Genomic DNA, 18,842 nt, shown 5'->3' with positions numbered 1-18,842 from the left:
TACACATCTGCAAGACTGTCATGTTCTGTGTGATTCTTGAGCCAGAATTAGTGCCTGAAAAAAAGGTGACAGAGGGCAATCTGCCTCTGAATGGGGAAGAAGACTGTGTCAAATTGAGCTGTCTGGAACCAATATGGGCGACTCTGTGGGGAGATATGTGCTGGGTAGTTAAAAGCCATCAAGAGGGTATGTATAATGTTTTCATGGACGTCAGAGGAGATAGTCATAACACAGACAGAGGGCAAAACTGAATTTTCTCTTTGCCCTTTCTCTGAGGAAATCTGAGATAATAATCTTCCTTCTTGACATCCTTTAGTGCTTGTTATCCTTCAGCAAAACTTTTTTTCCTGATTATCTGGAGTTTAGTTTTTCATGTGGGTGTCCCAGCTCTGACTGCCATTTGCATAACTTGCCTAAAATCTTGTTTCCTCACCTATAAAACCGGAACAATAATAGGACCTTATTACGGGGTTACTTTGAGGAGTACATGAATCATTCCATGTAAAGTGCTTAGAAGAGCACCTGGAATTATAAGTGCTTGGTAAGTGTTAGCTCTTTTTTCAAGTGTTTATCACACGCTGCCCTTTCATGCTACTTTATTATTTCATGTGGTCTTCTTTTTTCCAACTAGATGGTAATTCTTGTCAAACCTGTATAATCTATTGAGTACCTAATAATTCAAAACGAAAATGTGTTTCTCTTCTTTCAAGCAATTTAAACTTGAAGCATCTTTTGTACATTCTCAGGGAGAGTTTTCAAGTTTGGTGGGATTATCACCCAGAGGAAAGATTTGATGGCTTTCTTCATCTTTTAAAATACTCAAGTTTGCTCAGACATTGGCTCCTTTTCCAGGGGTTGCTTCCAGTCTTCATTTGGAAATAAGCAAATATTTTGTTTAGGATACAGAACATGGTAGTTTTCTAAAGATCCCCTGGGTGCCGGCCCTGGGCTATATACCAGGGGGAGGAAGAATAAGGGGCAACAGTGGTGAGAAAATAAAGATAAATGACAGGAGCTTGAAAAGAGCTTATCATCTAGTGGAAGAGCCAGATGAAGCCCACCTGAGTCACTTGCTTAATTTTCCACTCATCTGTGACACCCACCTCTCTGTCTCATGGATTGTAGCCTTAGTGACTTGGAGTTCTTCCAACAAGCTGCAAGATCACTCCCTTCCTACTGCCTTTCCTTCTTGGACACTCTCCCTGTCCTTTGCGTGACTGGCTTCTGTCACCTCTTGGGATGTGGATGAAATAGGATCCTTTCAGTCTTTTCAGTTAGACTTTTCTTAACTACCATGTCTAAATAGGTTCTCTATCCCAATCCCAATGATTGTCAATATATCTCATTTACTACACTCATAGCTCTTGTTACAGTGTTTATTGTTATGTATTTATTTCTCAGCTTTCTGGTTTATTTACCTTGTCCCCCACCAGGGAGCAACCACATCTATTTTTATTCACTAAGGAGATCTCGTTCATATAGCCAGGCTTTCAACAAATTGTGGAATAAGTGAAAGATCCTTTCAGCATAATGTGCTGAGCACCATGACTGAGGTGTGTATTGGCACTGGGGGGACCATAGAAGACAGTCACCTAACCCAGTCCTGCAGATCCTGCAGAGGCTGGTGCTGCTCTACCCAAGCCCCTCAGCCTTCTTCCCATACATGCCAGCAGCTTACAATCATAAGACTGCCACTCTCCTGGCTGGGGTGGAGGATTGTCTCTCTGCCTGGGGGAGCATTCTTGGCAACACACAGGGCAGGCTAGAAAGACCCAGGAACGAAAGACCAGAAGCAGGTCTCAAGCAACAAGGGGTAGGGATGGGTGGCCTGTGCATCTCAGCTTCTTGCCCCGAGTGGGAGAACTCTGCACCTGAAGTACAGTCTACACTCTGGCCATGAGGTCCAGCAATGCTGAGCCCCAGCTGCAAAAGTACTAGATTCATTAAAACACCTTCCAGAGGCCTGCTTCCCATCTTACTTCCCCACCTCTTGTTAGTGCTTCCAGGGGAGACCTCCTTAGTAAATTGCTTGCATTCAATGCCTCATCTCAGGATCAGCTTCTGGAAGATCTCAGTCAAAAATATAGCGCAAGCATTTTCTTTGGGCCTTTTACTTTCCTCTTTCTGGAACACCTCTGATGGGAATATTGTTACTTTTAATGTTGTCCCAGAGGTCTCTGAGACTCTCCTCAGTCTTTTTCATTCTTTTTTTCCTTATTTTTCTCTGTGGTAGTCATTTCCACCTCACTTTTTCATTCTTCTGCCTCCATTATCTGCTGTTGATTCCTTCTAGTGTATTTTTCAGTCCTACTGTACAGCACAAGGAACTCTATCTAATCTCTTGGGATAGAACATGATGAAAGATAATATGAGAAAAAGAATGTATATATACATATGAGTGGGTCACTATACTGTATAGCAGAAATTGGTACAACATTATAAATCAACTATACTTGAACTAAAATTTTTTAAAAAGAGCACAAGTGACCAGAATCTTGAAAGGCATGTTGAGTTCACTAGACAAGAGGTTAAAAAAAAGTTTCCAAAGAGGGCAGGGTGTCCTTAGCACAGAGAAAAGAAGTGAAGCTCTTTCCTCCACTGGGGGTCAGATCTAGGTTATGGCTGGGCCTCTGCCAGATATTTATAGGAAAATGTAATACTCGATCCACTGATACTTAGCACATTCGATGAGTGATTTCAGAGTCAACAGCACAGCTCCATGTCAGTGGACAGAAGGTCTTAAACTCCTGAAATAACACATGGCACTCCTGCATGCTGCATTCATGAATCTTCCACTGAAGAGCTTCTTTGTGTCTTTCCCTTTTTTGAAATACAACTCGGGATCCAGGAATGTGAGGCTTAACCCTGAAAAAGAAGCCTTGTACAAATGGTTTCTTGAAAGCCAGCATGTAGCCTGTTCATAAATTTTATGATGTGTGAAGCACATGTTCAAGGAAGTATTTATTAGTCAGGCCATAAGTTAAATTAGAAAGGGTGGTTCATGCCTTAAATATTCCGTCATTTTCCATACTGTTTATGTATCCAGCCCCAAGTGTGAAATTTAAATTTGCTTTTAACGTATTCACCTGACAAATGATTTACTCTAGTCCAGCATGTTTTCTTTTGGTCTCCAGTAGTTATGTTTTATGGTTGGGGGAGACTAGGAAAATGCCTCTAAATTACTTTTTCAATGCCAAAGTTTCTGTGCAGATATCATAGAATAACCTTATTTGGTGGGATTTGTTAAGATGTAGTTTATTTCTCCGAGTAATTTAAAGTTAGAGTATTTTACATTGAGGAAGTTATGGAAACTGGCTAGTCACAGTCACACTTGGCATAAGTATATGAGTGGCTTATATTAAGACACAGATTCTGTGATGGGCTATGGCTCTCGGTCACTGATTTTTTCAGAGTTCCTCACAAGGCATGTCAAAATGATAGCTACAATTGGAAAACTGTAAACTTTGTAGAACTTAAAAGGTACTGCAACCAACCCCTGATAGTAAAACTCCCATGAATTTGAAATCATTCATAGCACAGACTATGCTGTCTGTGGTATTGATAGCCTGGTTTTGTATTGAGTCACTGTGTGAATATGGTTAATTTTCCACATGTAAAGAGTAACATATTTATTGAAAGAATATGACTTATTCTGATTTTTAAAACAAAGGATATCGTGCGTGTATTTGAGAGCATGTTTGTGTGTGTGTCATTCTTTAATGGGAAAATGACTCATGTAGAAACAAAAATTCATTAAAATATGCCATAGATAGATAGATAGATAGAGAGATGTATATAGTATATGCCCTCAGCAGATCCTTGTTGAGTCTACAAAGTGCTCAAAATACAAACTCAAAGTTTTTAAAATATTTACATCTTGTGAAAGTGTTTTTTTTTGTTTTGTTTTGTTGTGTTTTTTTTTTTTCCATCTCTATTTATTACGTTTCCCTGCTACACAGTCATTAAAACTCTCTGGGAAGTGATAATGGCCTTAAGTTAAACCAAATAGACAGGGATCACTGAAATATATTGTTATAATTTTTTTTTAAAAGAAACTAGCTAGTTTTTAAGCCTTGGTTCATTTCACAAAAGGTGAATAGCGATGTTGTTGTAGACTTGTGCAATGAAAACTAGTCATAAAGTTTCTTCTGCATTTAAAATCCTGACTAGGAGCCAAGGTTTATCTTTAAACACTCATGCTTGAACAAGTCCAGACAAAGTGTTCCGAATTGTAACTTGCTCTGCTTTCTTTCTCATCTAGTAGATTTCCTTTGTAAGGGACAGAATAAGCTGTGGACTTTCAGACGCATGGCCTAAAAATATACCTGACAACAGCATTTCAAGGCAGTCAATGTTTATTTTCTATGGAGTTGCTGAAACTGCAGACTTTGAAATCAGTCACCTGGATTTGACTCATTAACTGTGCAAATCAATAGGCACAAGACTTGGATCTATATTCCCTTCTCTGTAACATGGGAATACTGAGGCATCTATCATGTGTATTTATTATGGATATTCAAAGAATAGTCTAGAAAACACCTAGCACTGTGCCTGACCCCTGGAAGGCATTCAGCAACGATTAGCTATTATATCATCATCATCATCCTCATTATTGTTATTATTATTAGTCTACTCTGTGCCAGGCACTAACAGGCTCCTTGCATAAGGTCATTTCATGGTCAACATATGACTTGCAAGTAAATATAAATATGGTTATTTTACAAATTAAGAGATGATGGATCAGAGAAAAGACAAGGAAACAAGCTGGTCAGAGGCAAGACAACGGCCTCTTTACCTCCATGTCCTTTATTTATGTCCTGTTTCCTACAGTACTAGTTACATGTGGCTATTTAAATTTAATTAAATGAAGGAAAAAATTTAGTTCCTCAGTTCACTAGCCACCTGCCAAGTATTAATAGCCACATGTCATTAGTAACTATGGTACTAGATGGTGCAGATACAGAATATTTCCATCTTCTCAGAAGGTTCTATTTGATAATACTGACTTCTAAACCATACTAATATTCCAGGCTGTTTTCTTTCTTTTTTTTTTTTTTTCGTACATTGGAAAGATAAGAAGTGTTGTGCTGTTCTTACATTTATGCTTAGTGTTCTGTTTTGTATTTTATTTTATTTTTTGTCTTTTTTGCTATTTCTTGGGCTGCTCCCGCGGCATATGGAGGTTCCCAGGCTAGGGGTCCAATCGGAGCTGCAGCCACCGGCCTATGCCAGAGCCACAGCAACGCGGGATCCGAGCCGCGTCTGCAACCTACACGACAGCTCACAGCAACACCGGATCGTCAACCCATTGAGCAAGGGCAGGGACTGAACCCGCAACCTCATGGTTCCTAGTCGGATTCGTTAACCACTGCGCCACGACGGGAATTCCCAGGCTGTTTTCTTCTTCACCTAGTAGATTTCCTTTGTAAGGGGAAGAATAAGCCATGGATATTCAGACATAGGATATAAGATTTTCTTTTAAATTTTATAGCAAAGGCTCATCAATAAATTACATAACCCTTTGTAATAAAGATAACACATCGCTATAGGTGGCCATGTAGACAATAGCCACTCTATCTAACAGCCTATACAGGAATGAAAAGTTTGCCTTTGGCCAGATTATCACAGTTCCTGAGAACTAGGAGGATCTTTAGCTACGGTTTACATGATCTTTTTATATAATAATAAGACCGAATGATGATGGGAAATCTTAAAGCCAATGTGAAAATAACACATGAGTTCCAATATCACATCCACTCTACAGACCTATAACTTTTATTTGGGTTTCAATATTTTTTAAGTTTCTGGGTGTAGTCTACTTAGGTGTAAGCTTTGGAAAGAGAAGATAGTGATTTATTACTTATGTCTTTCACACTGATATTTTGCCCAGGAAATTTTTCTCTCCACTGAAAGCCAAATGACTTTTCTAGCTAGGAAGCCAATAAGCAATATTTATGACATTTATTACCTTCTTTTTACAGACCCTTTTGATTGGTATCAGATATTACAATCTGGAGACTATAAATACAAAAGGTACATGGGAGTGGCAAAGTAAACAACCCTATAATCCAATGCTTAAAACAAAGACATGTAGATTGCCTCTTTGAAAGCAGGTCTTCCATGTAAACCAACTCACTAGAGAGCAGAGGAGGGCAGCAGAAGTGTTCTGGGCCCATGAAACCCATTCTGTTGGATTGTAGAAGAAATAGTTGAGGCCTGAGGGACAGACTTGGAGAATAGCATGCATTTAATAGAGTAGCTGGCATGGGAGAAGGAGCACTAGATAAGGGGTCAGGAGATCTGATATCTCTATGGTGTCCTGAATGCACTTCACCTGGAGCATCTACCATGTTGTGTTTTTTTGTTTTTGTTTTTTCTTTTTAGGGCTGCGCTTGTGGCATATGGAGGTTCCCAGCCTAGGGGTCAAATCAGAGCTGCAGCTGCCGACCTACACCACAGCCACGGCAACGCCGGATCCTTAACCCACTGAGCAAGGCCAGGGATCGAACCCTCGTCCTCACAGATACTAGTTGGATTCTTAACCTGCTGAGCCACAACAGGAACTCCTACTGTATTGTGTTTTAATTGTCAACTTCCATATCCAAGTCTCCCATAGATTATGAGCCCTTGAAAACCTACTGCCTGTCTATGGCTTACGACATGGCAAAATAGTAGGCTTATTGAAAAAATAAACCAACAAGTAATTATTGAATAGCTAACAGAATCAAGGAAAACCAAGAACCTGTGTTTTATACACACACTGCAAATTATGATTATATCCCAAATCCTTCATCCCTCATTGTTATTGCTTTAGCCAGCTTCTTCCGGCATAAACAGCATGGCCCATGTGCTGAGCTGTTTCTCTTTGCCAAACTGATTTGGTTAATATTAAATTGTAAGCTTTTCTTAAATGGGGCAAGCACTTAAAAGTGCTTGATAAGCAACACTGGGGTGAGGGGGGAAGGGACTATAGTTCTTTCGGTTCTGATTAGCCCCACAGAGAGAAGAGCTCAAATGAAAAACTAGGAATTTGTGAGTGAATATAAACTTGATTTCCTGAGAAGATAGAGTAAGTCCCTTGGGCCTGTGAAAGGTGTTCAATACTAAAGAATTATTAACAGAGTTCAAAATAATGAATTCATCCTCCTTTATAGTTTGCAACTTAGGCCCTGGAAATTCTTCCTCGTTATGCATTAAGTGTTATTATGCAAACTTTGGCAATATGTGCATTTTTAATCTGATTAGTTCTTCCCCCTACACACACACACACACACACACACACACACACACACACACACACACACACACACACACACACCCCTCTGCAAATGTCCTTGTGCAATTCACTGGGGAAAAAAATCAGGAAGTGGTTTCCTGCACTTACAAGTATCTTCGCTACTACTAAAGCCACTATCTGATTTCTAAGAAATCCCTGGTTCTGCAGAAACAGCCATGTTGACATCAAAGAGGAAATTATTTCCCATCCACAGCTACTGCAAGGGAACACTGGCCATTCCTTTTTCTTAAACTGGGGGCTTTGAGGTTGTTTTCTGTAGCATGACATATATGCCCCAGTTAGAAAAGGGAGGCATTGCACAGGGTGATTTTGTGATCATAAGATTTCATTCTGTCACTTGTTAAGAAGGCTTGCCTTCTAAAAGCAAAGTCTTCCCCCCAAAATGAAGAAATCAAATGGATTAGCTAGAGTTCGGTCTTTCCCGAATGCAATTGTTAACATCTGAGTTATTTCCCTTGGCAAAATTACATTTCTTCTGTGTCCCACCTCCTTTGAGAAAGCCTGGTTGGCAAGAACATTATTGTTTTCCTTTCTGTTTTCTCAAGTAAACATTTTTTTGAGCAATTAATCATGAGGAATCAGAGAGCTAAGAAAGGTGTTTGCCTTTATCTCAGGTGGCATTTTCACCAAAAGGTCTATGCATTCCACAGCTGCAACTTTCACCTTTCCTCCCCATAGACAGCTTTTGCTGACTCCCATGAACAAACCAACCCCAGAGAAAACTTCTTATCAGATAAAATAAGAGGAAGAGGGAGCTGTTTCTACCATGGCAAACATCCCCCCACCGCCAGGAATAGGCATATGCTGTTCTATCACATTCCTCTGATTTTATCCTCTATGTGGAGTTGAGCAATATAGCTTGGGTGTTAAAATATACAGTGTTTCAGGGCTATTTCTAAGCAATGTTCAGGCAGAGAAGCCCTGAGGACATGTATCAAGAGCCATCTACAAACATCATTCTCTCAATAAATGTGCTAGAGTGAATGCCTGTCATGAGTCTAGCACAGTCGTAGTCAGACAGCACAGAGTAGGCTGTCCTGGCTCCAGGGAGAAGAGCTCTTCTAATACGACTGAAATTTAGTCAATTCCAGGACAGACCAAAGGTCAGCTTCAATGAACTTGTCCCTTCTATGAGTTTCTCATTGTATGTTAAAAATAATGTAATCCCTTCTGGTCTCTTCTTTTCCTTCATTCATAGAATGTCAGTACTGGGGCTCAAAGTTCCAGCTACCAACTCTGGATTTTGAAGATGTTTTAAAAGATGACGAGCAGGCATACAAATGGCTCTCCAGCCTCAAGAAAGTTGGCATAGTGCGACTCACAGGAGCATCTGACAGACAAGGAGAAATTTTAAAACTTGGGAAAAGGATCGGGTTCCTTTATCTCACATTTTATGGGTGAGTCACCAAATAGTCAGGATTCTGCCATGACACATTATATATGACGTGCAATATGGTTTCTAGACAAGGGACTAGATTGATGGTACAGAAATGTCCAGCATGTCTTGAACAGGGAGTCAGATGGGAATCTAAAAGTGTCATTTCTCTGAGAATGACTGGAGTGTCATCAGATGCAAAGGCAGGATGGTGGTGGGGGGTGGATAGGTTTGCTAGGGCTGCCACAACAGCGTACTGGAGACAGGGTGGCTTAAACAACACAAGTTTATTTCCTCACAGTTTTGATGGCCAGAAGTCGAAGAACAAGCTACTGCCAGGCTTTGTTCTCAGTGAGAGCCCTCTCCTTTGTTTGGCTGCTTTCTCACCATCTTCACATGGCCTTCCCTCTGGGTCCCTGCACTCCTGGTATCTCTTCCTCTATTTACAAGGACACCAGTCCTATTGGATTAGGGCCCCACCCTTGAGACTGCTTAACCTTAACCACCTCCTTAAAGGACCTTTATCCAAAATAGTCACACTAGGGCTTCATCCTATGAGTTTGGGGAGTACACAAATCAGACCCTAACAGGTGGAATGGAAAACTCTATTTCTCTAAGACTCATTAAAAATATCCCGCTTTAGAAATGTGAAAGTTCATTAACGTTTTACCTCCCAAGAGTTGGTGCAAAATTAAGTGGGGCCCTGGGGAATTGAAATCAGCCACCTGATGCCTTAGGATAAAAGTAACATGCAGAAAATTGTCTCCAAGCTTTAGCAAGTAACGGGAAACATAACTGACTTTAACTTTGGAATAAGTGGCTGTTTGCATAAGAATTGCCTGGGAGGTAACATCAATTATGGATAATGAAACACTAACAACAGGAAACACTTACCTGGAAGTGGGGCTATGGCATATTTCAAACGGTTAAGTTGGCCTGTCATTTGCAACAGATATACTTATTCTCAGGCTCATGGAGTAGAGGGCATGAAAAGTGAAAGTGATCTTCAAAATGCAAAAGTTGCAGACTGGTAGCACACAGGCGGTATTCAGATGTGTTTTGTTTGGCCAATGTGATGTTGAAAGAAAGTGGAATTTGTCGTCAACACTTAAAAACTGGGAGATTTTACATTAAACATGGATCTGACTTTTGTTGAAAAATCAAATGTGGCAAATTAAACCCCTCCTTGCCGACAGCCTGCTGGATGTAAGACAAAGCTGAACCTTGAAAAGGGCATTTTCTCTCCAGTTTCACAGACTCTGCCCACTACCCCCCACCTCAGACTTGCAAGGTTTGATTTTGCCACTAGGCTTGCTCATCTAGAGTAAGACCTCATCTGTAGATAAACAGAGGATAAAAAAGATTTAGTTACAAATGCAAACTCATATATATATAGGATGGATAAACAATTAAGGTCCTATTGTATAGCACAGGGGATCACATTCAATGTCCTGTAATAAACCGTAATGAAAAAGAAAAAATATATATTTAGTCACTTGCCCCCAATGATTTGAGCAAATTTATTCATGACAGGAGACACTATCATGTTTAAGCTTGGCTGACCCAGTCCCCACCCCTAAACCAAGAATTTACTTCTGGCATCAATATATTTGTGTTGTGCAAAGTTCCCCCGCCCCCTACACATGCGCAAAAATTTAAGCTGCCTTAGAGAGACAGCAGTTAACAACAGACAAAAGAAAGAGGAGGAAGAGTCTTGAAATCATTAAGAGCCTCAACTGTCTTATTTGTTTTTTATTTTTCTGCAACTTTCTGAAATTGGTATTATCCCTGAGTTCACCAATGAGGAAGCTAAAGCCCAGAGAACTAAGCTATAACCCAAGGTCCCACAGGGAGTAAAAAAGAAACCAGACTTGGAATCTGAGTATGTCCCATCCCTGGGGTTCCTAATCTACCTCACTATCAATAATAAAATGAAGGAAGAACATGGAAAAGATGCTTTCAGTCACCGGAGGCAAACAGAACACTTCAAAACAAATCTCTTCTATGTTGTTTTACTTAGTTTTTATTTGCTGACAAGATACTTTTTGTATTGATGCCAACATATTTCCCAATTTCTGAACAGTGGCCAGATCCAGGGGCTCTTTGTTACAATTCCCTAACTTCCACCCTCATCCATCACACTGAGGGTCAAATTCCTTAGTCCTGATTTATGACTTGTGTTTTATTTTGTTGTTACAAGTCCTAAAAAGGCTTAATAATTTGGCTCTTGATCTAATATTGTGAAATATATTGGAATAAATACTAAAGGTTTGTTGTCAAGACAAATCAGACCTCCTACTACAATTCCATTTCCTTTGTCCAAGATCTTTGCATCTGACCAGATATGTTTAACTTAATCTCACCTTCAGCAGATGATCACTTCCCTAAATCTTTCAAATTATACCACACTCCCAGAAATACCATTCTTTCCACCTTACTGCTTCTTTCATCAATGACTGCCAAGATCTCTTTTTTGATTTGTAATTCTTTTGGTAACTTCTAATTCCCTACCTTAAGGCCTTACAGAGAGAATTGTTTTGTCATTGTTGATTTGATTTGATTTGTTTGTTTGGGTGGGGGAGTGTTTCTCAACAGAATGAGAAAAGTGACTATTTTTTCCTGAGGTTATTTACCTTTCTATTTTGAAGTTAGGATAATATGAGATTTAAAAAAAAAGAAGAGATATCTGGCATTCTAATTGTGGTGCAATAGGATTGGTGGTGTCTCTGGAGTGCTGAGACCCAGGTTCAATCCTCGGCCCAAAACAGTGCTTTAAAGGATCTGGCATTGACATAGCTGCAGTGTAGGTTACAACTACAGCTCAGATCTGATCTCTGGCCAGGAAATCCATATACTGAGTGACATAAATAATTTTTTATGAAAATAGTCAATGTTTTAAAGATTTTTTAAAGTAAAAAAATTAAAAAGAAGAGATATTGGAGTTCCCTTATGGCACAGTGGATTAAGCAGCTCAGGTCACTTGTGGCAGTTTGACCCCTGGCCCAGGAGATGACCACATGCCACTGGTGTGGCCACCAAAAAGAAAAAAAAAAGAGATTTAGAACAATAGTTCTCAACCTAGGATGGACAGTGGAATAGCCGATTTAAAAAATACTGACACCTGGGTCCCATCTCAGAGTTGTTGTTTCTTTTTTTTAAACAAGACATGGATTTGGCCTGGGTATCAGGACTTTTAGAAACTCTACAGATGATGTTAATATGCAGAAAAGGCTATAACCCTCTGGTTGACAGGAAGGGGCAGAACAAAGAAAGGTGGTGTTGACCCTGGGTTCTTTCCATCCCCTGAACTCTCACAGTTATGTAGACTAAATGGCCTTTGTCATCGTCTTCTTTGTGCTGTGGTAATGCCTGGACACGACTTAATCTTTACAGCAGAATCAGTAGCTGCCTTAGACAGGGTCTCTCCCTTTCATGTCTTTGTCTCTCCATTGGCCTTACTCTTGTTTGAAAAATAACTGGTGGGTTACTGAGTGAACGGAAAGAATAAATGATGGCAATAAATAATGGAGAAGGGGGTCTGCCAAAAATAGGAGAGGGACAGAGAAAGGAAAGTGCGGGCTGTTGAAGATAAACTTTGCTTTCCGGGTAAATTTTTCAAGGAGCCTGGTTTCCATTCTTGCTTAGATGCCAAGAACAATACTAGTTGGTGCCTTGGGAAACTAATACCCACCTAGTACTTTTCCATTCAAATAGGGTTACAGGTTTAGAGAATTTGAATTGCATGAGTCTAAAATAGGAATTATCTATTTTGGGGTTGTGCTGTCACCTCCATTGTTAAATGATCGGTTTAGTAAACAAAAAATGGTAGATTCCAGAACATTGTGCAGTCTTAGTGTATGGTAGCCAAGGAATAAATGTTTAATGAATTCACAGCTACATGTTCTGTTCTTTTTTTTTTTTTTTGTCTTTTTAGGGCCACACTCACGGAATATGAAGGGTCCCAGGCTAGGGGTTGAATCAGAGCTGTAGCCACTGGCCTTACACCACAGCCATAGCAATGCAGGAGCCGAGCTGCATCTGCAACCTACACCACAGCTCAAGGCAATGCTGGATCCTTAGCCCACTGAGTGAGACCAGGGATCTAACTAGTCAGATTTGTTTCCACTGAGCCACAATGGGAAGTCCTACATGAGTTCTTAAAGAACTATAAAGCAGTAGATGATTGTAATAATTATTAGAGCATTTCATAATTATAAAATCATGTTCACCTACTAAATCAAAATAGTAATAGTTTTGAGAATGAAAGTTTACATCATTTTCAACATCCATATTCTCTCAGACACATCTTTTTGACAGCACATCATCTAGACAATATTTTTTCATGCAGTCTTATGAAATGCTCAGTAACCTTTCTGCCTTAATGATAAACTCTTTCCAGGAGAAAAAAAATTAGAGTTGATAAACTCCCATTGTCAATTTTGTCAAGTACATACACATGTAAAGCAGAATGTAAAAAGGTAACCTTTTGAAGAAGACTTTAACTTTTCATTTACATTACATTTCATTGTAATTTTTACAGAGTGGGGCCAAGAGCCATGTCCCATATATCTGGCCCCTCCCCCCAAAAAAATCAACAAAACTAGCTTTCTGAATCATTTCTTTATTGAAAAAAAAGATCTTAATTTTATGACATAATCTAACCAAATGGGCAATAGTCATTGTGAACTATACGCTATCTACTGCCATCTTTCGTGATTATACCAAGTTAGAATAATGCATTCAAGAATGCATCCCAGGAGTTCCCATCGTGGTGCAGTGGAAATGAATCCGACTAGGAACCAAGAGGTTGTGGGTTCGATCCCTGGCCTCACTCACTCAGTGGTTTAAGGATCTGTCATTGCCGTGAGCTGTGGTGTAGGTCACAGACACAGCTTGGATCTGGTGTTGCTGTGGCTCTGGCATAGGACGGCAGCTACAACTCCAATTAGACCCCTAGCCTGGGAACCTCCATATGCCGCAGGTGCGGCCCTAAAAAGGACAGAAAGACAAAAAAAAAAATGCATCCCACCTTCTTTCTGAAAGAAAGTGAAATCACTGTCAATCAAAGAGAATGTCTTGATTGGTGGTATTGTTGTTTTACTCTTCCATGCAACTACCACTCCTTGAATACTTCACCATGTGCAGGGTACTATGCTAGGCATTTTATTCTGAGCTAGTTTTGGGTTTCTACTTTATGGAAAATTAGCTTTCATGATTATTGTGTGTGAGTGAATGTAAAGAGTTTAGTTAACATCATCTAGAGAATCTAGACCCATACATATTCCATAATCAGGTAACAAACTGCAAAGTAGCCTTGGACTTTTGGCATTACAAATGAGGAAAGATGGCAGTCAATACATGCCAACAGGAGTTAAAAGGTAGCACCCAGCTGAAGAGTGATGCTCTCCTGGCTTGGTGAAAGCATGGTGAAGATGGGGTGATAGTCATCTGTCAATGTAACCTCCAGAGAGAATGAAGCCAGACTCCAAATTTATACAGACTACTGCTGTGCCAATAGGTGTGAAATTAATACACATATTATGACTATATCATTTCATACAGAATCTCCCATCCCCAAGTTAGTCAATTGTAGCCCCAAACCATTTTATCCACTGGAGAGAGCTGGTAAGGAACAACTGCAGCCACCATTCAAAGAGAAAGGAAAAAAAGCCATTCCTTTCTCTGCTTGCTCTGAGTGCATTCCTCCCTTCTTACTTAACACCTTCTTTCTTGGATGGGTCTCCTCTCCTGGCCTTGATTCTGTCTACAAACAACTGGTTCCAAGCCCTCCTCTGTTTGGGGCTGCTTTTTGGTCTGTTGTGCCCTTCTCACTCAACCTAGTAATCACTTTCCTCCTTTCTTCCAATCACCATCCCCACTACATCCTTCTGTGACGGGGCCACGAGTGCAGCTTGGGGGAGAGAAGCCCTCTCCCTGCCTGCCTCAGCTCTGTGCTATCAGCACCATCCAGAAAAAGGGATGTGAGTTGCCATTGTGGCACAGCAGAAACCAATCTGACTAGTACCCATCAGGACATGGGTTCTATCCCTGGCCTCACTAGTGGATTAAGGATCTGGTGTTGCCATGAGCTGTGGTCTAGGCCTCAGAAGCAGCTCAGATCTGGCATTTCTGTGGCATAGGTCTGTGGTTAGAGCTCCAATTCAATCTCTAGCCTGGGAATTTCCATATTCCATGGATGCAGCCCTAAAAAGCAAAAGAAAGAAGGAGGAAGGAAGGAAGAAAGAAAAAGAGATGGAAATTCTCCTCTCTCCCATGTAGTTGTAACATCTAGTTAGGCAATTTCTGTCTTCTGTGGAAGATTTCCCCTTTAGGGATGATGCATATAGTGTGAAAGAAAATAAACTACTCTATTCTGACAGAACACTACTGTTTATTTGCTGGGTTGTAGTAATGTTTGCTGGTCATTGTCTTTTGGGACTGTAATTATACAACACTGAGAAGTTCATATGATTTTCCCTAAAAAGGCAAAAGCATAACCTGAGAATTCCTTCTCTGTTAGCTGGACAACTAAATAAACTGGCAAAAGTCAGGGTTTATAATTTATATCTATCATGTGCGTAGGGTTGGGTGACACAGAGATGGGGTTGGAGAGGAGAATTCAGCATCATATTTTTTGAAGTATTGTGTATAAACTAGTCATCTTGCTTGTAACTACTAGTAGGATAACCTTTGACAATAAGGCCTGCATATCTCATTTGCATCACCACTGTCATATTGAGCTCCTTGCAGACAGAAAATGGTGGCCTAATCAGGATTATCTTTAGAGGCAGCTCACTGTCTCACACACAGTTATCTCTCAGGAAATCTTTTTTTTTTTTTTTAGGGCCACACCCGTGGAATATAGAGGTTCCCAGGCTAGGGGTTGAATCAGAGTGATAGCTGCTGGCCTACACCACAGCCACAGCAACACCAGATCCAAGCAGCATCTGCAACCTACACCACAGTTCACAGCAATGCCAGATCCCTAACCTACTGAGCAAGGCCAGGGATCGAACCTGCATCCTCATGGATACTAGTTGAATTCATTTCTGCTGCACCAAAATGGGAACTCCTTTCAGAAAATCTTAATGAAAGGAAAACTATGCTAAGATATTGAGGAATTTGTTTAAGACATCAAAAATTCTTTTTTAGTATTGACACCATTTATTAGTCCTCCATAAGAAAACCCCATGGAAAGAGGGATTAAGATGGCGGAATAGAAGGACTGGAGCTCAACTTCTCTCCTAAAAACAACAAAATTCACAACTAAAGACTGAGCACACTTCACCAAAATGGACCGGAAACCTTAAAAAAGATACCCTACTCCAGAAGAAAAAGAGGAGGCCACATCAAGAGGTAGGAGGGGGCGATTTTGTGATATAAACAACCCCATACCTCCTGGGTGGGAGGCTCCACAGACTGGAAACTAACTGGTTCACAGAGACTCACCTACAGGAGTGAGAGTTCTGAGCCACACATCAAACTCTCACGTGTGGGGATCTGGCACAGGGAGAAAGAGCCCCGGAGCATCTGGCATTGAAGCCCAGTGGGGCTTGTGCGCAAGAGCTCCACGGGACTGGGGGAAACGGAGACCCCATTCTTAAAAGACGCACACAGACTTTCATGTGCACTGAGTCCCAGAGCAAAGCAAAGTCTCCAAGGGAATCTGGGTCAAATCTGACTGCAGTTCTTGGAGGACATCCTGGGAAAACAGGGGTGAATGTGGCTTGTTGTGAGGGAAGGACACTGAAAGCAGCAGTGCCTTTTTCTGGACGTGGCCATTTTGGGAAACTCTGGCCCCACCCGTCAGCCAGCAGCTGAGAAGCCCCAGGGCAAACAACAACCCAGGTGGGATTGCAGCCCCACCCCTCAGTAAACAGGCTACCTAAAGACCCCTCAGACACACAGCTGCCTCTAATCCCATCCAGAGACTAAGCCCCACCCCCAAGAGGGATTAGAATCGAGACGACTCCTACCAGGGGGCAGGCATCAGCCCCTCCCATCAGGAAGCCTACAGCAAGCCCCCATACTGACTTAAGCCACAGGGGGGCAGACATCAGAAGTAAGAGAGGCTACAACTCTATTATCTGTAAGAAGGTCACCACACCAAAAACCTATAAAAATGAAAAGACAGAGAACTATAACTCAGATGAGGGAGAAAGGAAAAACCCCAGAAAATCAGCTAAGCCATGAGGAGATTCTCAGCCTCCAGGAAAAAGACTTTAGACTGTTGATGCTGAAGAAGATGCAAGACATTGGGAATAAACTGGAGGCAAAGATGGATAACTTATAGGAAACACTGACCAAAGAGATACAAGATACAAAACTTAAGAAGAGATGCAAAATACAATAACTGAAATACAAAAACTCACTAGAAGCAGCTAACAGCAGAATACAGGAGGCAGAAGAATGAATAAGTGAGGTGAAGGACAGATTAGTGGAAATTACGGATGCAGAACAGAAAAGAGAAAAAAGATTGAAAACAAATGAAGAGAGTCTCAGAGAACTCTGGGACAACGTGAAACGCACCAACATCCGTATTATAGGGGTGCCAGAAGAAGAGAGAGAGAAGGAGACAGAAAAAATATTCCAAGAGATAATAGCCGAAAACTTCCCTAACATGGGGAAGGAATCACTCACTCAAATCCAGGAAGCACAACAAGTACCATACAAAATAAACCCAAGGAGGAACACCCCGAGACACATACTAATCAAACTGACCAAAATTAAAGACAAAGAGAAAATCTTGAAAACATCTAGGGAAAAGAAACAAATAACATACAAGGGAAACCCAACAGGGCTATCGGCAGATTTTTCAACAGAAACTCTGCAGGCCAGAAGGGAGTGGCATGATATACTTAACATGACGAAAGGAAAAAACCTCCAACCAAGATTACTCTACCCAGCAAGTCTCTCTTTCGGATATGAAGGAGAAATCAAAACCTTTTCAGATAAGCAAAAGCTGAGAGAATTCAGCAACACTAAACCAGCCTTACAACAAATACTAAAGGAACTTCTATAGGCAGAAAAGAATAAGAGAAGAAGGAAAGGAAAAAGAGCAACAAAAACAAATCCAAAGCAATTAATAAAATGGCAATAAGAACATACATATCAATAATTACCTTAAATGTGAATGGACTAAACGCCCCAACCAAAAGACATAGACTGGCTGAATGGATACAAAAACAAGATCCATATATATGCTGTCTTCAAGAGACCCACTTCACTTCTAGGGACTCATACAAATTGAAAGTGAGAGGATGGAAGAAAATATTTCATGCAAACGGGGATCAAAAGAAAGCTGGAGTAGCAATACTCATATCAGACAAAATAGACTTTAAAATGAATATTTTCAGGGACAAAGAAGGACATTACATAATGATCAAAGGATCAATCCAAGAAGATGTTATAACAATTTTAAATATCTACACACCCAACACAGGTTCACCACAATATATAAGGCAACTGCTAACAACCTAAAAAGGAGAAATTGACAATAACACAGTCATAGTGGGGGGACTTTAACATCTCACTTACAGCAGTGGAGAGATCAACCAGACAGAAAATCAATAAGGAAACACAGGCCCTGAATGAAGCATTAAACCAGATGGACTTAATAGATATTTATAGGACATTTCATCCAAAAGCAACAGAATACACATTTTTCTCAAGTGCACATGGAACATTCTCTAAGATTGACCATATCCTGGGCTACAAATCCAACCTCAGTAACTTTAAGAAAATTGAAATCATATCAAGCATCTTTTCTGACCACAATGCTATATGACTGGAAATCAACAACAAGAAAAAAACTGCAAAAAACACAAACACGTGGAGACTCAACAACATGCTACTAAACAACCAATGGATCACTGAAGAAATCAAAGAGGAAATTAAAAAATACCTAGCAGCAAATGACAACAAAGATACAACACTCCAAAACCTATGGGATGCAGCAAAAGCCGTTCTAAGAGGAAAGTTTATAGCAATACAAGCCCACCTCAGGAAACAAGAAAAAGCACAAATAAACAAGCTAACTTTACATCTAAAGCAGCTCGAGAGAGAAGAACAGACAAGACCTAAAGTTAGTAGAAGGAAAGAAATCATAAAGATCAGAGCAGAAATCAATGAAAAGGAAACAAAGAAAACCATAGAAAAGATCAATGAAAC

At 40.4% G+C, this 18,842-nt stretch overlaps 1 protein-coding gene across 3 annotated transcripts in view; it reads left to right on the top strand.

Annotated features, from left to right (window-relative positions):
- The window catches only part of BBOX1 (gamma-butyrobetaine hydroxylase 1), a 68,678-nt gene that overhangs the window by 22,403 nt on the left and 27,433 nt on the right, over positions 1-18,842 (top strand). For all 3 annotated transcript variants that reach the window (XM_047776115.1, XM_047776116.1, XM_047776114.1), the window contains exon 5: positions 8,496-8,694. In XM_047776115.1, the coding sequence (XP_047632071.1) occupies positions 8,496-8,694 (199 nt within the window). The remainder of the gene's footprint in view (positions 1-8,495; positions 8,695-18,842) is intronic.

The sequence above is a fragment of the Phacochoerus africanus genome, chromosome 4 (genome assembly GCF_016906955.1).
Source record: "Phacochoerus africanus isolate WHEZ1 chromosome 4, ROS_Pafr_v1, whole genome shotgun sequence".
Taxonomy (NCBI): domain Eukaryota; kingdom Metazoa; phylum Chordata; class Mammalia; order Artiodactyla; family Suidae; genus Phacochoerus; species Phacochoerus africanus.
Note: the sequence above shows the minus strand (reverse complement) of the source record. Positions and strands in the feature narration are given on the sequence as shown.